The following is a 23,812-nucleotide window of genomic DNA, read 5'->3' on the forward strand; positions in this document are numbered from 1 at the left end:
GACTACAACATCTATCCCAATCACCTCTAGTCGAACATGCTCATGTGCCCTTCTCTGACTATCTCCTACCTCCGTAACTATCAACTCTACTACTGGATGTGGCTGAGGCATACTCAGTGCCACTGACTAGGGTAATACATGCTCTTGTGGTATGGGAGTCAGTTCTTCTGATGAGTTGTTGCCTTCATCAGTGTCTCATGTCAATTTTCAAATGATTATGATGTTGATGTCCGTTATTTGGGTATTGGTGTTGCAAGAGTTGTTTGTATACAACAGGGATAGTACACAGTTCTACCTTTGGAATCCAAATGGATTGTGATGTACATTTTGCTCCAGGATTGCTTGGGGACAAGCAATCTTAGGGAGGGAGGACTGTAATGTTCCCTTTTTAGCAGGTTCTTGCAGTTGGCCAGGTCAGTTCACCATTGCAACCCTCGTGTGCTGACAATAGGATTTGATGGTCTTAGTTGTGTGGTTATAGGCTTTCCAGCAACCTATGGTGTGTTTTGGCTCCATTCGAGGGACTTATTATTTAAAGTAAGTCAATCTGTTGGTTCCGATGAGCTCAATTGAGTTAGAGGAGTTGGAGGATGCTCTCAGTTTTTATTTCGGGCTTCCAATTTGGGCTCCAAGAATCTTAGAGGGAGCGTTTATTTATAGTATGTCACCCTGTCAAGTTCATTCATCGTCAGGATCACTTTGGTGTTGTCAGATTTTGATTTTGATGCTTCTTCGGTTGTTTTCACAAGATGGATGAATTATTATTATTATTCATCTAAATACGTTGAGGTTGTTATTTTTGTTACTGTTGTTGGTTAGTCACCTCAATATCATAGCTCGTTGGAACCAGGACGAAAAGTTTTAAATTATGGAAACAAGAAACGGTGGCCTTGCATGTTAGAATTTGAAGTTATGGTGAAAAAGGTCATTTTCGAAGCTAAAAGCAACTAATAAATTAGTTTATAATGAAACTTTATTATGTTTTAATGTCATGTGTGGGAAGCTTCTTAAGTGAAGTTCATTTAGGAAACTTTGTGTCATTTGGAGATTATAAATATGAGCCCATTTGATGAGTAAAGCATCTGATTGATTATTTTCTTTTGTCACCTACGAAGAGTTTATGAGTTTGTTGATTTCTTTGCCCTTGCTAAAGTATAAGGGTTTGGAATTAAGAAGTGCCTAGTGATTCACAGTTGAGGTATTGTGAATTAATTCTAAGAATTGTCTTAATTAAAGTATAGTATTTCCCGACTGTTATGTACTATGCCTGGGAATTTCATTGTGGTTGGAGAATTTGTGATTTGGAACGTCATTATTGTCTATTGCTTGGCGTGGTTAAAGAGGAATGTATTGTGGCTGTCATCCCTATATTTGGCAACGATTTTGTGGAAGGCTGCAATCAATTATTGGAGGGCAGCAATCAGGGTTTAGAGCACCTACGATTACAAGCAAGAAGCATGTATTTCTGAACTTGCGAATAAATTGGATTAAGAGCTGCAATCCATATTTCATCTGTTAGAACTTAGAATTTAATTTCCAGGTTCATTATTGCATTCTTGTAAATTTCCAGAAGTCAATTTTTAAATTGGATATTAATAGCATTGCCATCAATTATAGAATTACTTTTGAATTGTTTAGTGGCATTCATTTGTCCAAATTGATAAAGACTTAATCTATTAAATTTGTAAGTAGTTGGCCGTGAATTTAAAGCATTATTTATTGAGTGATAATAATTTGCCTACCAAATGTTTGACAAAATATCAAACTGTTGATTAGCAAAAGCAAATTGATGTTTGTTAAGGATATAACCTATTGAGGGTTTTTACAAACAAGTTCACCAACAACAAGAAATGTAGAATGTTCTCTGTCAGATATACTCCTATTGATGACCAATTAAACTGTATCAAGAAAAATTGCACCAGGAGAATCAATAGAGGAAATTGGATACATAAAGACCAATCTAAGTAGAAGACGCAAGATGTCTTCATTTTGAGAAATGCTTCTATCAGGCTGACCATACTATCACCCATTCTGAGCGATACACACCAAAACATGTCACACAACAGTCAATACCAACAAAGTGTCGGTATGGATGTTTTGACATCAATGACAATCAACGCCAACACCAATATGCCATGTCTAACAAATTATAGATGTATTTTGTGATCTATTTTTAGCCCTCTACAACCAGCTCGCCTGATCTAGCTTTCTTATGTCCTCCAAAAGAAGGTCAAGGACATATGTTGCACAAGGAGTTTAAAACAATGTACTATATTTTTCTTGGAGGATCTTAACTGCTGTGCAACATATAACCCTGCATTGAGGTTATGATTTGCACCACATTATCAATTTGCTCCTCAATTACAGCTTCCTCTAACATTAAAGTTTCAGCAGTCTTTACCTTGTTGGAGGCATCCACATATGTCAAAAGCACCAAATCATCATAACAAGAAACCAAGATATAAATGATAGTGCAGTTATTCCCATTTGTCCATCCATTTGAAAAAAATGGTGCAGCCACATTGTTTCCATCATATTTTTCGCTCTTCTGCCACTTATGTGTTGGTGATTTAGCTTCAAGAGATAAGTTTCTTCCATATCTAAGATAGTTGTTTCTACTTCTAGTCAATGGACTCTCATTTACAACAGCAATTATCACTTCTATACTGGGTCGGTCTATGTAATGAAAGAGATTTTGTTCTTGTGTAATTGCAGACATTTGAAGAGTCATGTGTCGTGGCATAACTTGAATGATAATGACAGACTTTGTATTGTCAAAGAAAATGAAGAGCCTGACTCTTCATGGGCTAAATGTGGTGCCTTCTTCCTTTTATATTTTTGGTATTATGATGGAAGGCTATGTTCTGGAGTAGTGAAAATTGTTTCCAGTGGTGACTTATTATTGTGCAGAGTTTTTTCCATGCTATGCTTTCATTATATTAGAGAGGATACATGAACTGCATTTTATCTTTAGATTTAGGTTTTCTTTGTGAGATTTGCAATCAGACTCTTATTATTATTCAATAAAGTGTTACTATTGTGTGTTTGGGTTTTTTCCCTCAAGTGGGAGAGTTTTCCCTAGTTAACAACTATGTCTATGCCGTGTTATCTATTCCTTCTGAATGTTTACTCTTTGGCCCTAGAAACTGTCATGTCCCTACTCTAGCTCAGTCTAGCAGAGACATGTGAGTCAGCTTATTATGGGGTCTTGTAGGCTGACAGGGTTGGATAGAGACCCAGTATGGTTATTCAATGTTGGGGACTTGGTGTTCTGGCGGTTATTGATCAGTTGGGAGACGTTCCTTGTTTTTAAGAGACAGTTCCTATATTTATGGGGTTCATTCCTACTTTTTAGGAGGTATGATCATGCACAAGGTTGGGTTTCCATGAGTTTGCTCTTTGGGTTCAGTTTCAGAGGGATAGAGCTTGTTTCCTAAAATTTAGGAGCATCCCTAGATTTTAGGGATGAGACTGCCAGTGGATCCTTGATTTCCGACTTCAGTCACAGACAGGTGACAGGATGATTTTATGGTTTGTGATGTCAGTTGGGCATTTTGTAGCTATTTGGGTTATATTTTTAATATTTCCTAAGTTAGCGTTTAATAATTAAATAAGGCTAAGTTAATAGCCATTTTGGAGTAATAAGGGGAATTTTGACCTCATTTGGATGCGTACCCCTTGGTGTGATAGCTCATTGGAAAGGTCTTGAACTTTTCTAAATCTTTCTCTTTGGTCTAAGGGCGATTCAGTTAACGGATTTATGTCTATGGAGAAAAAGGGTCATTTTTAGTAACATTGCCACTTTAAAATAAGACTTAAATCAATTTTGTAACCCAACGCCTTTTGGAGTCACTTTAGGGTTCGATTTGCTTTGGAAGGGGTTATAAGGAGATGGAGGCACCATTCCTCATTCATATTATGCATTTTAAACTTGTTTACAAATTTGCTCTGCTTGGGCGATTTTATTCTGGGACGCAAACCCCAGGGTATTTACTGGCTGGGACGTAACCTTCAGCAGTATTTGGTCTTGGAATTTTCAGTGGTATCAACTGTTATCAGGGAAGGAGGATGCCATTTCAGCTTGGGTCTGCAGTATTGTTTAGCTGGGCACGATTATTGGTACATGGGAAAGTGAGCCTTGCAGCAATAGCCGCCATTTGCAGCACTTTGAAATATAGAGAGTCGGATAATCAGCAGCAGACGTTTGCATGTTCACAATCCTTTTCCATCAGCCAGTTTGGCGTCATTGTTAAGGAAAATGTATTGGATCCTTTATTTGGCTCTATAATTTAGAGATCTGCCTGGTACGATTTGTATCAATTCTGATTTTGCTGCATATTGTTATTTATTTTCAGACTCTTTCCATATCATTTGCTCCTTCTCATTTCTATGTTGAATAATCATCAAAAATGCAAAAACAAACAAACTCTTCTGCATTTCCATCTAGTTCTGCAAGAAAACTTTAATAAACAGGAAAAAGAAAATTAAAAAGAAAAAAATATAATTAAGCTACAGCAGATTAGCAGCAGAGATCCATCAGGGATCTTTCAGTGGTATCAGAGCTTACATCCTACCAGCCTGTAGGGTTTGTGAGAAATTATTACAACATTTTTTGGCTTCTGAGTATTGGATAAAAAGTTTTGATAATTCATTTCAACATCTGGGTACTCGCTAAAAAGTTTTGATAATTCATATTGGCATCTGGGTAGTCACTAGTTGGTGGATTGAATACAAATCTATGCATCCTGGTGGAGAAATACACAGGTTCTACGAGCGCAGGAGAAACCAGTGGCAAGCAGAGGCCACCAGAGACACAGATACCAACTATGGGTGAGGCACAGGGTGCTGCTGGCGACGGCATGCCTACAGAGGCAGAAGAAAGAGAGATGGTGCGGACCCTATTCACTACTCAGCCCAGGATTGCTCAGGCTTTAGATAGATTACAGGATACCTTGGAGCGTTTGGAGATGGGTGGACACAGAGGCAGGCAAGGTAGATCAGTTTCAGTGGCTGGTAGTCAGCGCAGCCATCAGTCCCATTCTTCAGTTGGGAGCTCCCTTCATTCCAGTAGGACGCATCGCCATCATACACCTACTACAAATAGGCCATTGCTTCCCCAATTCATACCAAGTGAACAGCCAGCACAGGTGGAACCACCAGAAGTGGGGTTTCAGGAGTCAGTTTTGGCGGCCACAGCTAAGTGGAGAGCTCTACCTCCTGAGGTTAGGGACGTCTTCCCTCTTCCCCAGTATTGTGCACAGCGTAGAGATACAAACAGGTTCAGGAGAGATCGTGGTAATAGACTACCACAGCAGCAACAGAATTATGACCTCAACAAAACTACTGGGAAGATTACATTGGCCCCATATAATGGCTCTAGGAGATACTAGCGCACGAGCTTGGGTCCACAAGCTAGACATATATCTTTCATTAAGGCCCATGCCTAAGCGTGAGGCTATTCAGTTTGTTGTGTTGCATTTAGAGGGGATTGCCTATGATTGGTGGCACCATGGATTGGTCACCCAGGATCATGCCCTAGTTCACTCCTATGCTGAGTTCACCGAGCGACTCATTGCACGGTTTGACCGTAAGGATACAGAACTTTATTACAGAGAGTTGGCTCACCTTAAACAAACTGGTCATGCAGAAGCCTATATTAATGAGTTCCAGCATATTGTAGTTATGGTACCTGATATGCCCCAGAAACGTAGTGTGATGTTGTTCATTGAGGGTTTGCAGGATAGGCTAAAGGGGTTGGTACGTGCTTTCCAACCAGCTACTCTTAAGGAGGCTATTGATGTGACATTGAGACTGGATACTGTTCCCACTTCTTATCAGGCAGATAAGAAACCATTTAGAGATTCATGGCCCGCACAGAAGGCCAATACATCACAGAACAAAGGAGGGACTTCATCTAAAACTCCTTGGATGAATCAAGAGACGAGGAATGAATTGAGGAGGAAAAAGTTGTGTTTTTCCTACAAAGAACCATGGGAACCAGGACACCGTTGTATGGGTAAAGGAAAGGTTCATTTGATTGAGGTGACTTCTGAGTTAGGGATGAGGAGGTTCCTGATACTGATATTGAGGATAATACAGAGGATGTTGAGCAGTTTCAGACACAGTTGGAGTTAGACACCCCTGAGCCTATGGCATCAGCTAAAGTAGCTATGGCTACCCTCTCCAGTTATCCTAAGTTTCATGCCTTTCGGTTGAAAGGTACACTTAAGGGTAAGCAAATCACTAGTTTGGTAGACACAGGTGCTATGCATAACTTTATTGATCAGAAATTAGTTGAGAGGCGTGGCTTACAGTACGAGGAGTTTGGTGGTTTTGGAGTGAAGGTGGCTAATGGTGCTATCTTGGGTTGTACCAAGCGGATTCCACAACTTAGTATTCAAATGGGAGATTATACTTTGATTGATGACTTCTATGTGCTTCCCATAGAAGATTATGATGTGGTTTTGGGCATGCAGTGGTTACAAGGTATTGGGCGTTACATTATTGATCACCACCGTATGCAATTAGAGTTTCTTTCTGGTGGGCAGAAGGTGGTTTTGAGGGCAGCGTCAGATGGTGGACCTAGAGAGGTGACTTCTCGCAGGATGGAGACCATCCTTAGGCATAATGATGCGCTTTGGGCTACATACTGTTTGGTTAAATCCAAAACACCCATATCTCAGGATGATCGTGTATTTCATGTGGACATTCAGTCAGTGATGGGTCGTCACGGTAGAGTGTTTGGTGATATACCTCCTGGGGTACCACCAGATAGAGGGTTTGAGCATGGTATAGAGTTGGAGGATGGAGCGAAGCCAGTGATTACTACCCCATACCGTCATCCTAGATCCTATAAGGATGAAATTGAGAAGACTATTCATGAGCTATTGGACATAGGTTTCATTCGGCCTAGTTCCAGCCCCTTTGCTTCTTCTATATTGTTGGTTAAGAAGAAGGATGGGACTCTACGGATGTGTGTAGACTATAGAGCTTTGAACAAGAAGACAATAAAAAACAGATATCCCATTCCGCGCATTGATGAGTTGTTAGATGAGTTACATGGGGCTGTCTACTTTTCTAAGATTGATCTTCGTTCAGGCTATCATCAGATACGGGTACGGGCAAAGGATGTACACAAGACTGCCTTCCGTTGTCACTATGGGCACTATGAGTTTCTGGTAATGCCTTTTGGCCTTACCAATGCACCAGCTACTTTCCAGTCCTGTATGAATCATATCTTCAACAAGCAGTTGAGGAAATCGGTTCTAGTGTTTTTTGACGACATATTGATTTACAGCAGTACTTGGGAGGACCACCTCAGACATCTCGAGGAGGTACTTAGCATAATGGAGAGTTAGTCTCTATTTGCTAAGCTCTCCAAATGTGAGTTTGGATTGAGGGAGGTGTTATATTTGGGTCATGTGATTAGTGCTGAGGGGGTGAAGGTGCATGAAGAGAAGATTCAAACGATTCAGAATTGGCCTGTTCCTCGGAACATTACTGAGTTACGAGGATTCCTTGGATTGTGTGCTTATTATAGAAGATTTGTGGAGGGTTTCTCGCAGTTGGCAGCACCTTTGACAGATCTCACTAAGAAAGGGGCTTTCAGATGAATAGAACAAGCACAGGGGGTCTTTGATAGACTCAAGGAGGTTATGAGTACTTGCCCCGTTTTGGCACTACTTGATTTCTCGTAGCCATTTGTCCTAGAGTGTGATGCTTCGGGTTTGGGTATAGGAGCAGTGTTGATGCAGAATAGACACCCCATTGCCTATGGGAGTAGGAAGCTGCAAAACAATGAAAAGTTGTACTCTACCTATGATAAGGAAATGTTGGCTATTATGCATGCGTTAGCTAAGTTTAGACAGTATCTTGTTGGCAGCAAATTTGTGGTGAGAACAGACCATAACAATCTAAAGTATTTCCTAAATCAAACAGAGCTCAATGATCAACAACAAAAATGGGTTAGCAAAATTCAGGCTTATGACTTTGACATCGAATTCATAAAGGGGAAGAATAATACTGTGGCTGATGCACTCTCTAGGAAACCTTCATTGGCTGCCCTATGTTCATTGAGCGAGATTTCAGCGGATTGGAAGGCTCAACTTTTAGTTGAGTACTCCAAGGATCAGTATGCTTGTGAGATCTTGGAAGGGTTGATAGTGGATGACAGATACAGTGTGGTAGATGATATTATCTACTACAAAGGCAGGGTTTACCTTGTTCCAGGTTCTCAGTTGAAGGAACAAATTTTGCATGCTCTCCATGATACTCCTATAGCAGGACACCCAGGATATGGTAAGACTTATAGGGCGGTTCGTGAGAGATTCTCTTGGAAGGGTCTCAAAGATGATGTTTTACGCCATGTCCGTGAGTGTATGACTTGTCAGCAAAAAAAGTCGGAGCATACCTACCCAGCAGAATTATTGCAACCATTACCTATACCGGAACAGAAGTGGACGGGGATCTCAATGGATTTCATTACAGGTCTTCCTTGGGTTCAAGGGAAATATTGCATTTACGTTGTTGTGGATAGGCTAACAAAGTATGCCCACTTCTTTCCAATTGTGTTAGATTTTACATCTCAGGTGGTTGAGTTATTCTTCAAAGAGGTGTTTAGACTTCATGGTCTTCCCAAGACCATTGTGAGTGATAGGGACAGCAGATTCATGAGTTCCTTCTGGCAGGAACTTTTTAGGCTAGCAGGTACTTTGTTGACACCTAGTACTAGTTACCACCCTCAAACTGATGGGCAGACAGAAATAGTCAACAAGTGGGTTGAGGGATATTTGCGTAACTATGTGTCAGGACAGCAAAAAGCATGGGTGCGTTGGTTGCATTTGGGCGAGTATTATTATAATACTACACATCATATGTCCATTGGCATGACGCCTTTCAGAGCTCTCTATGGATATGAGGCATTATCTTTCACTAATTTGGCATTTAGTGACAGTAGAGTAACCTTGGCTCAAGATTGGTTACAAGAAAACTAGGATGTCATGAGATCTCTTAGGGAGAATTTACAGCAGGCCCAGAATCAACAAAAGATGTACGCTGACAAGCACAGGATTGAGAGAGCATTTGAGGTGGATGATATGGTTTTTCTACGCTTACAACCATATCGGCAGAGCACCCTAAAAAGGGGGGGAGCTGAGAAGCTCAAACCACGTTTTTATGGTCCATACAGGATACTCAAGCGAGTGGGAGAGGTTGCATATGAGGTTGAGTTACCACCTGGCAGTAGAGTTCATAATGTATTTCATATATCTTGCCTGAAAAAGGCCCTTGGACAGCATATTACGGTTTCACCCGAGTTACCTCCTATGGATGAGGAAGGTAAATTTATTTTGGTCCCTGATGAGATTCTTGAGGTGAGGGAATGGCGGCTGAGAAGCCGGGTGATTCGAGAGTATTTGGTTCGATGGAGAGATCTTCCCATAGAGGATGCCACTTGGGAGGGTGAGAGCATTTTACAGCATCCAGCATTACAGTTGCTTGTGGGCAAGCATCTCCGAGAGGGGAGGACTCTCATGTCCCCACTCTAGCTCAGTCTAGCAGAGACATGTGAGTCAGCTTATTATGGGGTCTTGTAGACTGACAGGGTTGGATAGAGACCCAGTATGGTTATTCAATGTTGGGGACTTGGTGTTCTGGCGGTTATTGATCAGTTGGGAGACGTTCCTTGTTTTTAGGAGACAATTCCTATATTTATGGGGTTCATTCCTACTTTTTAGGAGGTATGATGCACAGGGTTGGGTTTCCATGAGTTTGCTCTTTGGGTTCAGTTTCAGAGGGATAGAGCTTGTTTCCTAAAATTTAGGAGCATCCCTAGATTTTAAGGATGAGACTGCCAGTGGATCCTTGATTTTCGACTTCAGTCACAGACAGGTGACAGGATGATTTTATGGTTTGTGATGTCAGTTGGGCATTTTGTAGCTATTTGGGTTATATTTTTAATATTTCCTAAGCGTTTAATAATTAAATAAGGCTAAGTTAATAGCCATTTTGGAGTAATAAGGGGAATTTTGACCTCATTTGGATGCGTACCCCTTGGTGTGATAGCTCATTGGAAAGATCTTGAACTTTTCTAAATCTTTCTCTTTGGTCTCAGGGCGATTCAGTGAACGGATTTATGTCTATGGAGAAAAAGGGTCATTTTTAGTAACATTGCCACTTTAAAATAAGACTTAAATCACTTTTGTAACCCAACGCCTTTTGGAGTCACTTTAGGGTTCGATTTGCTTTGGAAGGGGTTATAAGGAGATGGAGGCACCATTCCTCATTCATATTATGCATTTTAAACTTGTTTACAAATTTGCTCTGCTTGGGCGATTTTATTCTGGGACGCAAACCCCAGGGTATTTACTGGCTGGGACGTAACCCTCAGCAGTATTTGGTCTTGGAATTTTCAGTGGTATCAGCTGTTATCAGGGAAGGAGGACGCCATTTCAGCTTGGGTCTGCAGTATTGTTTAGCTGGGCACAATTATTGGTACATGGGAAAGTGAGCCTTGCAGCAGTAGCCGCCATTTGCAGCACTTTGAAATATAGAGAGTCGGATAATCAGCAGCAGACGTTTGTATATTCACAGTCCTTTTCCATCAGCCAGTTTGGCGTCATTGTTAAGTTAAATGTCCTGGATCCTTTATTTGGCTCTATAATTCAGAGATCTGCCTGGTACGATTTGTATCAATTCTGATTTTGCTGCATATTGTTATTTATTTTCAGACTCTTTTCATATCATTTGCTCCTTCTCATTTCTATGTTGAATAATCATCAAAAACGCAAAAACAAACAAACTCTTCTGCATTTCCGTCTAGTTCTGCAAGAAAACTTTAATAAACAGGAAAAAGAAAATTAAAAAGAAAAAAATATAATTAAGCTACAGCAGATTAGCAGCAGAGATCCATCAAGGATCTTTCAAAAACTACATCTGTGAGCAATCTACAAATTAAAAGTGAACTTTTGATTAAAAGAATAACTTACGTTTGGCAAAAACAAGTAATTGCTATAAAATTTTAAAAAACATAACTTTAGTCTACACTTGAAAAATCAAAAGTCAACATAAGCTATCAATATCCAAAACTAGAAGTTCAAATTTAAAAGTAAAACACTTGAAAACTAGAACAAGTGATACTTTGTGAATGTATAGTTTTGGGCAAAATATTTAGGGAAGCAGTGTTTTAATTGGTCTCTGACTTCTCGAATTAACATTTGAAGAGATGCAGCCATTATTGAGAAATGGTTCCTTTCCGTGCTGAGCATAGTTGAGGGATCTATCTTCCTTGTATAAGCTATAGAAGCCAAAACTTTCTGAAGGATAATCTGAACCTTGTTTGGAATGCATTCGAAGAAGCTGCTTTCATATTCCAGTGAGTTTGTATTGCTAAGTGTCATATTGTACAAAGATATGTTTAGAGCTTTAGACCATCAAATTGTTGTGAGGTGGGTGTAGATACGGGTTTCCCATGATTGAGCAGAGCATTGGAAAATCATCCATGCTTCCTTGTTTGAGTTATCCACTCCTACAGCAACTGTCTGGGTTTTTTATTGAAGATTAGAACAGTTTTGACGAGATGCAGCTTTGCTATTTGTTGATTTGGTTCAAATTGAAGTGCAGCCAGTAGCGTGAACTCCCAGACATTGTGCAACTCCCCTTCTTCTAATGACTATTTATGAGCCTTGTATCGGGGGGGTGAGCTACAGTTATTTGTTGTATCTATCATGGAATGGTTGTCAAATATCCTTTGTTTATAGAAATCTCAATCTTAAGGCACAGATATTATCTCTATCGCTATTTCGGAAATAGCCTCTTCTGGTCCTGAAAGCAGTAAGAGTTTGGGCTATGAGATGCATATGGTGATGGTTTGGGAGTTGGAGATTCATTCAAGAATGATTTTGACTGTCATCCAAACAATTTTCTATGTATTCATTCTATTGCTGCCATTAGACAGACATTGGTTAATATCTCTCTATATGGATGTTGTGAATTCAATGACCTGTGTATGTGGTGAAAATGTCAATGGTTGATTACTCCACTTGGTACCAAGAGGACTGAGAATTTGGAATTGCTGCTGACTAGTAATAGTTTTTATTTAATGAGTTGGTGCTGATGCAATCTATTCATGTATTTTGCTACAATTTAAGATGCAAGCAGTATACTCTGTGAATATGATTCATCAAAAACTTCAAGTTCTCATGTGGTTGATACCTGGACTTTCCTTATGATTTTATACCCACTTGTTAGTTGTTGTGCATGCTCATCAAACCATTATATGAATGCTTTGAGATTGGAAAATCTGGGTGAGCTTACAGGTAACAGTTTGCAAGGACTGAGTGACTGATGTTTCATCAGGATATGTATTGACACAAGGCTTCATTCAAAATGTATGGTTCACCAATCTGAATAAGTCTGAGTTTACAGTTTTAGGGTATTTCTCAAATTTGCATTCTTTAAAGAAGCAATCTACAAGTTTACAAATTCATGGTTGAATTCGTGACATTTATTTCAATGCTTGTTTGATGAATTTGTATCTTTTCATTAAAATAGTAATCAATGAGGTAAAACTATATGCATCAGCATTACACCTAAACTCACAAAGAATTATTTATACATGTTAGCAAATTGCTTGTTAAAATAACTTAGTGCAAAATTTTGGTTGCATTTAGGGGTAGGACACTATAGTAGTTGCCTTTCGGAGTACGAAAAATGAAGATAATAGCAGATCAGAAAAGTATTGTTTTCTGAGAAGAATTTAATGACACATTAAATGGTGAACAACTAATGTATTTGCAGAAAGAAAAAGAAATAGGAAATTGGCTTTATGTACTTTAATTACAATTGAAGTTCAAGAAATCTCTGGATGATGTTCTCTCTATGTTGGAAGAATTATATTCAACAATTTCCAAAGTGGACTTGTCAAATTGGAGGCTTTTGAATTGGACTTTGCAGCCCTCAATGCTCACTTTGGTTCAATGCAGGTTTTTGGAACATCCATGTGATGAAGTGAGACTTACAGTTGCTTCTTGTTACAGTGTGATCATAAGAATAACAACTCCCATAGACCCCTATAATGATGACATATTAAAGAGGGTTCTACAGCTGATTGTGGGGAGCCTATATGGGTTACATGATGTCAAAGCCTCTACTTTTGGTCAGAGGGATAAACTTTAAGAAATTTTGGCAAGAACCAGATCATTTATCATTATGTTTGATCTCAAATGTGAAAAAATTATTCTTCAAATGTTTTAACGCTTCTTAACTGAAACTAGGGAGCATCATCTAGACAAGGTAAGGACTTCTATGCAAACCATTGTCTCCTTAATCTTGGATGAGGATGGTGATACCCGCAAACAGATGCACTCAGTCTTGTTAGCCATTTGAAGGAAGGAATAGGCTACATCACCTATTTCTTATGGGTTCTGTAAGGACAGGAGTCAGAGGATTACTAGGTTATCTAAGACAGGAGTGGAAGATTACCATAGAATAATCTCCTCAGAGGTTATCATTGTGCAGATTGGTTTTAATTTCATAGTTTATTTCAGTAGTTTGCAAAAATTTGGTTAGTGAGAAGCAGGAGTTGCATTTCCAAATTTTGTTGTAGCTATCATAACAGCATATAAAATATATTACATTGTTATATCATGTTAAGGCATATTTTATCATCCCAAATAGTGGAAAGTGTGGTGAAGTTTCAATGGAAATTGTATTGTTTTGGTTGTTCCTGTTAGCACCATTTTCTCTCAGTATGAATAAGATAATTGCAGATATATTTTTTGTTCATTATCACTTGTGACAGCCAAGTATATATTTCTATAAGCTTTCAATCTGAATACGCATTCATATATCAATTTATATTGAAATTTGGGCATGTTGTGAGCAGTTATTTTGGCAATCTACTTGACAATGTTTGTTCTATTTTCATTTTTTTATGTATCTTGTTAGAGGGGGTTATGAATGTTCAGAGCTGACAGATTATTTGCAAGGGATATTACATCTAGACAAGGAATTAGGTTGTTCAGACGCACTTATAACTGTTATTGTATTTTGCTGCATGTATATTCTGAACAGCATTTGTATTTGGTACTTGCAGCCTGGACTGATGAAGTCCGTAGGATCTGTACCATATGCATGTGGCTATGGTTGTATCATTAACAATATAGCAGTATTCCAATATTGTTTTACTACTGTTTCCAGAAATCAGTGCACGAATCTGTGGTGATATATATAGCACTAACTGCAAGAAATATTTAATCATGAAGAAAAGCAATTTTGAGCCACTTTAACTACATGTATCAATCTTCATTACGGTAATCTTCTCAATGAAAACAGACAATTTGAACAGTCATGAAATGGGGAAGAACAGTAGCTAAATGAAAACTGAAATACATATAACACATCCAATAAAGTATCATGCCACAGTTTGCAACATCAAAACTGTTTTTTTTGTTCCTTCAGCTAAATGAAGGTTTTAGTGACAAGATTTCTCTAGAAGTTATAAATGCAAGAAACTTGATTAGTACAAAATTCTACCTGCAATTTGTTTCTCAGGATAACTTTCTAACATATTTAGGTCTGTTTTCATTGTAGTCTGCTTGTCTTCTTTGGTAGATTGACTTTCTTCAGATGGCAGTACTGATACACATTCATCTGGGTTTATCTGCAATTCTACAGTAGAAACATCTGTAGCTACAGATATATCTGGTGAAATAGAAACACTCTGGCTCTTATCTTCTTTTCCATGAAGCTTACTGAAATAGGAATCCAAGGAGCCTAGTTGTTTGTGTTTTCTGTGTTTCTTTTTAGATCCAAAGACTTCCAAGCCATGGCCATCTCTCTGATTGGTTCTGCCTGATTCTGATTCCAGCAAATTATGTGTTGTCGAGAGCCGTTTATCATTCTCAATATGTTCAGCAGAAATTAGCATGAAGTTCTCAGACTGTTTGGCTACTCTATAGAGGCTTAAGTATGCATTATTTTCCTTGCTCAATCTTACAAATCTCACATGAGACAGTTTCACTCTGTTTTCCTGTCCAATCCATCGAATAAAGTTGCTGACATTATGTTGTCTTCTATTTAAACTGTGAAAAAGACTTGATTCAGACAGTACCACTGGATGCATGTCACCACAGAGAGAATCCCTGCGTAAAGCACTTGAAAAGAGTGGATACATACTTCTTGTGGAATATTAATATGACTGAATAATTCTACTGTGGAAGTAATCCCCACAGATACATTCTCTTAGCAGCCAGCTGCATAAGCAATCCCACATCCAATCGATCAAAACACAATACATGGAATCAACCATAGATTAGTTTATAATGTACATATACATGCTGCAAACAGCTATTACAAACAGAGACTCAGAAGGTATGGTAAAGTTAATAGCAAAGTTGAAAGTATGGGCTATTAGCCTACTAAGTAACAAGAACAATGCAGGCAATCCACCCATTATTCAAACATGCAGCATTTACAACATGCCTAAATTAACATCATAATTAGTCAACAAGTAAAGTTTGTTTACGTAAAATCTACCAATCCTACTATATTTGCAGCTCCTTCAAAACTGTTCAATGAAATCTTGAATAAATGTAATCTTCTTCCATCTCACCCATCATAATTATCTATCTTTTGTTGACCATATTTAGTAACCATTGTGAGGTCTTCACTCCATTGCCCCATGAAACATGGGGACCCCCTCTTTTCTTGCCTTTCAGCAGGTGTTTGCTTAGTTTTCTGTAGGTTGGCAACATTTTCACAAGCTGAGGTTTGATGAGTGAGAGCGAGACAAGGAATAGTTGTGACAAGATAGGAGGTTAGACTTGGTAAAAATCAGACTTAACAAAATTTTGATCATATGGATTGGCAATTTAGTGGAAGCATGAAAAATCATGGCAATTAATGAATCGGACTTTAACAACTTTGTAAGGAGGTTAGCAGGGTTGTGAATTCAAGTCAACTTGAAGTGATAAAAAATCAAGTTCAAATCTTAAGTTATTTTCAGTTGAATTGAATTTTTCCTAAGTCCATGTTGATTTCCACTACACATTGAATGCACTCACCTAAGTGCATGTTGATTTTCAATGTACATTAGATGTGCTCGCCTAGTCCATTGTGATTTCTAGCGCACATTAGATGTGCTCGCCTAAGTCCATGTTGATTTCCACCACACGTTAGACGCACTCACCTAAGTCCATGTTGATTTCCACTGCACGTTAGATACACTCGCCTAGGTCAAGTTTTCCACTTTTAGATTTCAAGTTCCCATAAGTTGAAGATGTTTTCCACTTACCATTTGCAATGCTTTGCCTATGTTGGTGTGAGTTCCACCAAGCAATTGTACATTTCACCTAAGTGGCCTTGCATTTCCACTAAATGAGTTTTAAATTTGCTTAGTCATGGGTGGTTTCCACTTGGTGCGTAGTGAGTTTTCCTAACTTGGTGGTTTTTTCCACTGGACGTTTGTTGGTTTCTCCCAACTTGGTGGTTTCCATTATTGAATAACTCAGACTCAGCAAATTGAAAAAATGGAACTCAGACTTGGACTCGGAAAAGACTCGGACAAGAACTCGACAAGGACTCGGCATTAGAATAATGTGTAGTTTTACCCAAAAGAAAATCAATGCATTTTAAAAATAGAAGAGCCATAATAGAAACATTACACGTCATATAAATCTCAACACTCAATATTCAAAATTTCATCATAGTTTCAAATTTTTAAATGTATATCCAACATAAGTTTATAAATGTTTACAAAATGGTGTATAGTGATATGTCCAAAGGACCAAATGTGGAAAACAGAAAACTAAAGACCACATCTTCATTTTCCCTCTCCTAAAATAACTCAAGTTTTCAGGCCTTGAACTAGTAGGTGTTGAGATATTGAAATGAGGAGTTAATTCTTCTGCTTCGTCATCAAAGTCCTTAGTCTTTGTCATCCTCCATTTCATCAGAGTCACACTAAAACCTTGTTTTGAGAAAGCACAAAGAACAAATGACTCAAAAAATGGAAAAAAAATCAAATTATAAGTTGTTGGGTGTGTCCAAGTAGCAACAAGAGTCCATCACAAGGACTCGTGAGTCCAGGCCTTGGAATATTCAAGAACCATTCAAGGATAAGATGAAAACATTTATAAATTATTAAATGACAAATATTTAATGCAGATCCATATTATCTAATCATAGATTCGAATTTAATTATAAGGGGCCTCGAATTTGATCTCAATGGCCACGAATTCAGGTCAAATTAACTTTAAAAAGCCACGAATTTAATTGGGAGCCTTAAAATTAACTCCAAGAGGCACAAATTTAACGGAAGAGGTCCAAGTTGGCCTAAACATAGAAACACCACCAGGCCTATATAAATTGGGTATTGAAATCCTTTTAATACCAAATCCAAAATTTGATCACATACAAGCAGAGCAGCTTGAGTTCATTAAGAATGAATTTTGCAAGTGCAGGTCAAACTTATGCAACAGCATCTTACACGTTGGAAATCTGAATTTGGAGACACTATTATAAGCAATTGAGATCAAAATCGAAATATCTCCAAGGGCTGGACAAATTGAAGGAGCAAAGTTCAGATTCAACAAATATATTAGGCAGTGAGGGAGTCAACTAGTTCCAGACTCAGAAATTTTCATCAGTGGTGAGGTAAATTACATTGTATGATGTTTTATTATGTCTTCAAGACTGTAGATGCATATTTTAAGTATAAATTCAATTAGAAATTGAATGATGAGATGGTGTCATAAATCTAAGATTCAGCTTGATCATACTAATACATCTCAGATCTGGACATCTTAAATCAGAAGTTCGTTACAATTGAAAAGTGGATGATAGCAAAGGGGTGTGAATGTGCTTTCAAATTAAGTGTTCAAATTTGATTAAGTGAGTCTTAGGGCTATCTTGATCTTGGTTAGGTGCAATCAGGTTGAAAAAGATTAAGTCTTGCATTTTGAATTCATGAGATGCTGATGGGAAAGTTGTTCTAAGTTTACTTCTAGACATCATTGAGAAGGTTTTCAAATTGCCAAAAACTCCAAAATGTGCAAATCTGAGAAAGGAGAATTCACAGCAACTATGGAATGAGAAAAAGCTTGATTACATCAAGTTTGCAATTGACAACTGATAATTCATCAAAGAGAATCAGATGCTGTCAAAAGATGCAACACCATGGTTATCAAGATGAATGTAGTGACACAAAATACAGGAACTCCCAATCCTGTGATCATCCGCAATTGCATCACCAATCACAAGGCCTTTGATGATAATCTACAAGATTGATTCAGCAGTTTCAACATTTTCTTCATCTTTAGTTTAAATGTGTTTTCAGCTTTGTAATTCAAAAAACATGTTGCATGTAATTGACTTGCATGCAATCGAATCACACATACCTTAAATAGTGGAATTGAATAAGTCTTCTTTCTTGTTTGACTTAGTCAATGGGTTGAGTTTCTCCCACCTTTTTCTCTTTTTTATTTCACTCCTTTGCCTATATAAGGGAGTGACCTTCATTGTAAATCATCATCTTTTCATATGCAAGAAAGCTCTGCAAAAGTTGTGCAAACATAACTGTGAAATGTTTGTGCAAGTTTTAAAGAAGGTGAATAAAAGAAGCAATTTATTTCGAAGTTGTGTCTCAAAATGATTGTAGTGATATAAATTGGGAGCTATGACTACAATTTGTGTTGCTATCTTTAGTTCATGCAAATCTTATTTGTATTTAGAGCAAAGTGAATATAAGAAACAATTTTTTCGAAGTTGTGACCAGAAACGTTTGTAATGGTATAAATTGGAAATTGTGCCTACAATTTGTATTACTTTCTTAGTTCATGCATCTTATTAAAATCAGTTACTTTCATGGTCATGTGCTGAAATAACTTATAGGATAGAATTAGAAATCATCTACTTTTGGATGTCCATGTGCCCCAATAGTAGTTGGTGAAGATAGAATTAGAAATCATCTACTTCTAGAAGTTTGTGTGCCCTAATAGTAGAGGCCTTTAAAGGATTTCGTGGGAGTCTGTGAGCTCCCTATGCATCCTTATACTATAGAAAAATAGACTGATCTAAGCTGGTACACTTACAATCAACCTGTGAATTGATTTGAGTTTATTAGTATTACTATTCCAATTTTAAAATAGAAGTGTAGTTTTAAAATATAAGTGTAGTTAGAGATCCATCTTGCCCATTACCTGCTCCTTCAGTAAGTGGATTCTTTTCGATATTAGAATAGTTTAAACATTCAGTACAATCATTTCAGCTGTATATAATCAGCAGAAGAGTATCAGAGTTTAAGTATTTACAAAACATCTAAGCACTAAAAAGAGTTACATATCAAGTGCCTATCACATGTATCAAAGATGGGAAGTATATATACCATGTGGATCTTATAGAAATAATATAAACATTAGAAAGTATCAACATTATCAAAGAGTTGAGGTTGACAGAAGAGATAATCATCATCCTTCATTCAGGCCCCAACCGTCATTGATTTCCAATGATTGAAAAAAATTGTAGCAAATAGTTTGTCATTCCAACCTGCCAAACATATTCCTCAGGTGCATTATTGTTAGAGTTTGTGAAACTTCATAAGTAGTTTTAGTAGAAGTAGAATCCTATTTATCATTGGAAATGGTTAACTCTTTCACCATCTTCTCTAACTGGTTTAAATCAGCAGGATCCAGCATATCTTTGTACTACTCCAAATATTGTATAGCCTTGACTTCTTCTGGGTGAATGAGAATGCAATAACCCCAACCGGATATAACTTCATCAAACACCAAATTCTTTTATAATTCAGTTGTTTGACATTTCATCAAACACTTTGCAAGCAAGCTTTGATACCACTGTAATGACCTAACTGGCTCTCAAACAATCTATGCTGAAGAATTGATTTCTTTTATTTGTTCTTGAGGTTTTGCAATTTTGATACAACAATATAGCAACAAACTCAAAGATTTTGCAATAATAATTTCAACTCAAATATTTAGATATTACATAGGGAATATATATTTGAAAATTTCCAGATTTCAATATCAACTTAGATACTGAGTATTTTTACAAAATACCAACAACCCAGTTGATACAATTTACAATACCTAGAAAATTTAGAAGTTACAATCCATGAACTTATAGGTAAGAAATGTCTTAAAACCCTCTGAAATGAAGACTAGCAGCAACAAATAATTCTTCAAAAAATAAATGCAACTGCAGATTTGGAAAATGTTGCTTCCAAAGTGCAGATAGAAAATAACACCCAACAACAAATATAAATTGGCCCTCAACCAACTCCAAATTAACCAACACACAATTTGAGATAACAATTCCAGTGAATCCCTTCACAAATTCTAGAACAACCTCTAGCAGCAAGAAAAATTAAACTTCTCCTCAGCACAATTTGCCAAGCAATCTCAAAATTGAATCTATAATACTTCATTTATAGATCCCAAACCCTTATACATCAATAAGGGCACAAAATTTCAAAACTTCAAAAGTGTCACAAAGACAACAAAGAAAGATAAGATAATCAAATAATTGGATGCTTTACTCATCAAATGGGCTCATATTTATAATCTCCAAATGGCACAAAGTTTTGCAAATGAACTTCAATTAAGAAGCTTCCCACACACAATATTAAAATATAATAAAGTGTCATTATAAACTAATTTATTAATTGCTTTTGGCTCCAAAAATGACCTTTTCCACCATAACTTAAAATTTTGACACGTAAGACCATTGTTCTTGTTCCCATGATTTAAAACTTTTCGTCTCGGTTCCAACAAGCTATGACACTAAGGTGACCAACAAAAATAGCAACCTTAGCATAGTTAGATGAATAATAATAATAATTCACCCGTCTTGCAAAAACAACTGAAGAAGCATCAGAATTGAAATCTGACAACACCAAAGTGATCCTGATGATGAAAAATGATGAAGGAACCAAATGGGGTGACTTACTATAAATAGACGCTCCCTCCAAGATTCTTGGAGCTCAAAACAGAAGCCTGAAATATAAATTGAGAGCATCACCCAATTCCTCTAACTCAACTGAGCTCATTGGAACCAACAAATTGACTTACTATAAATAGTAAGTCCCTCAAACTGAGCCAAAACATACCATAGGCTAATAGAAAGCCTATAACCACACAACTAAGACTCTCAAATCCCACTGTCAGCTCACGAGGGTCGCGATGGTGAACTAACTTGGCCAACTGCATAACCTTGCTAAAAATGGGGACATTACAGAGAAGTACATCATCTTGAACTAGCATCATAAATTGGGCCATAGAAATCTCCAAGGAGAGAGAAACCTGAGACATAATAGAAAAATGCATGAGTTTACAAATAAACCTAGTAAGCCTTCTATTTTTCTGCTGAAAGACATCTTCATTTCTCGCCTTCCAAAGGAACCATAAGATTTCACATGTGAGAACAGACCAAAAGGAATTGAATTTAGAATCAAAAGCTTCAACATAACCAGCTAAAATTTCACTCCAACAAAGACTTGGTTTGGAATTAATGGGGTTACCAAGAAAAATGTACCAAATCATGATAGAAAAATCACAATGAAAAAAAAAATGTTCAAAAGATTCAATTGAATCACAAATCTTGCATTGCCCAGAGGTAAAACCCAATAACTCCAAATTAGATCCTAAGGCAAGTTTTTTAAGTAAAAGTAACCATCTAAAACATAGCTTTTTGGTTCAACGTTTGACTACCAAAAGTCCTGGAAAAAGAAACACCAGTCTAAGAAGGGGAAGCACCATCCCCACCCTTGGATCACTCTTTGGTAGGTTTCTAGATCAAAGACAAGCATATTGTATATTCGTTTCGTAGAGACTTCATTAATCACCATTCCATGACACCACATCAATTGTTTGAAAAAGTTATCAGAATCAATAACCTTTGAAAAATTACAATTATCAATTGCCTTGGTAATGAGTGTATAAGTTTTCTTCTAAGTCTGTGGGATGTCATACCTAGTTCCAATTTCATCCCATGTATCCAAAGGGTTATCCACAATTAAATCACTGACTAGAGAAGCACCGAATACAATCCAATGTTTGGCTGAGCAACTTTGCGTAAGTGCCAAAGGTTTTCCATTTAGATATAATCCCCACCAAATTGATCTATCTGAAACAATATAAGATGGAGAGGGGCCCAAAGCAATTTTGGCTAGTAAGAATATCTTTGAATGAGTCCAAGCCTTCCACAGGTTAGCAAATACTTCAAAGCCATAAATCTTAATTTTAAAGTCCCCTAATAATAGTTCACAGAAAGGAATATTTCTCCAATTTTACCCTTTGAATATGCAAGAGCATTGAATGTTGTGCCTAATGACAACCTTCTAAGGTTCCTTACCATATATAGCCTTTAGGATCCATTTAGAAGCAAGAGCAATAGCATGTTTTTTAAGATCTTTCAATCCCAACCCACCATATTGCTTGGGCTTACAACATCATTGCCAATTCACACAATGTCTTTTTTTATTCCCCACACCATCAAACCACAAGAAGTCTCTCAAGATTATTTCAATCTTGTCCATTTGCTGATTTGCCATCAGCCAAGTATAGGCAAAATATAAATGATGTGAAGACAGAACTTTCTGCACAACTTGAATCCTCCCAGCTAGAGAGAGATAGTGAGCTTTCCATTTGACATGTTTCTTTTGTATTCTATCATAAACCCATTAGCACATATCTTTAATTGAAGGATTGACAACAAAAGGAATACCAAGGTACCTAACAATCTCATTCAGGTCTTTCCATTGCCAACACATTGACCGTATCCAGTTAAGCAGAGAGTCAGACCATCCTAAAACAGAAGATTTATATGGAGCAACTTTGGAACCTAAGGCTGAACAAAAGAATTTAAGTCTATATTCCCTTCCTCAAGTTCCATGAATAAAGCAGTGTCATTAGCAAACTGGAAGTTCAGTATGGTGTCTTCATTAGGAAGTGTTAGCCGACTGGATGGTTTCGGCGGTGTTTCTGTATTCTGTAACCGACGATCCGGCGGTGTTTCTGTATTCTGTAGCCGACGGTCCGGCGGTGTTTTGTATTCTGTAGCCGACGGTGCGGCGGTGTTTCGGTATTCTGTAGCCGACGATCCGGCGGTAAATAATTGGTAGCGGATAGAATAATTGTGGCCGACGGACTTCTTTGGGAAGGTTCGGCAGTAGTATTTATATCCCATCTGGGATCATTGTAAAGCATCATCCATTTACTATTGCGAATATTATTTTGTTGTTCGTGTTCAAGAGACCCCCGCGGAGTGTAAAGTCCCGCAGCATATTTACTCCGATAGAGAAAGGAGGAAGACTGATAGCATAAGTTCCTCTGGCAGAAAAAAGAAGAGAGAGCCCCCGCGGGCATTATATTTTATAAAATCCTCGCTGTTAACCGCCAGTGAAAGAATACTCCGCGGGTAAGGAAACAAAGCCCGCAGGTAGGAGAAGAATGGGCCGCGGGGAGGAGAACATAGACCGCGAGAAAGGAAAGATAGGCCGCGGGTGTAATTAAAAGATTCAGCTCTGCCAGTCAGAATTTCTCCTCCACTCTGCAAGGGAAAAGACTTCCACGGGGAAACAGAGACATAAAGAAGAGTTCTTGTTCTGCCAGAAGGAGAAGAATTTCTATGTGCAGAGGGATTTGTGGTGGATTGTAGAGGAAGCAGTATAAAAAAAAAAAAAAAAAAAAACGACGACAGAATCAAGTTGTTCAGAATGAGTGACAGATGATGCCAAAGGGAAAGGGACGCATCTGTGGTTGCCAGAAAGAGTGCAGAATCGGCAAATAATGACAAAAAT

At 37.8% G+C, this 23,812-nt stretch overlaps 1 protein-coding gene across 8 annotated transcripts in view; it reads right to left on the reverse strand.

Moving 5' to 3' along the window:
* LOC149579892 (uncharacterized) overlaps nt 1–23,812 on the reverse strand; it is a 200,894-nt gene that overhangs the window by 165,030 nt on the left and 12,052 nt on the right. For 4 of the 8 annotated variants that reach the window (XM_089787654.1, XM_089787674.1, XM_089787689.1 and 1 more), the window contains exons 2-3: nt 18,396–18,550; nt 14,533–15,251 (exon numbers count right to left, since the gene is read on the reverse strand). In XM_089787654.1, coding sequence (XP_089643780.1) covers nt 14,533–15,172 — 640 coding nt within the window. In that variant the 5' untranslated portion in view covers nt 15,173–15,251; nt 18,396–18,550. The remainder of the gene's footprint in view (nt 1–14,532; nt 15,252–18,395; nt 18,551–23,812) is intronic. The other 4 variants (XM_089787646.1, XM_089787665.1, XM_089787683.1 and 1 more) reach the window with 1 other exon arrangement.

Source organism: Cupressus sempervirens, chromosome 1 (genome assembly GCF_028749045.1).
Source record: "Cupressus sempervirens isolate cs-2001-9-10 chromosome 1, ASM2874904v1, whole genome shotgun sequence".
Lineage (NCBI taxonomy): Eukaryota > Viridiplantae > Streptophyta > Pinopsida > Cupressales > Cupressaceae > Cupressus > Cupressus sempervirens.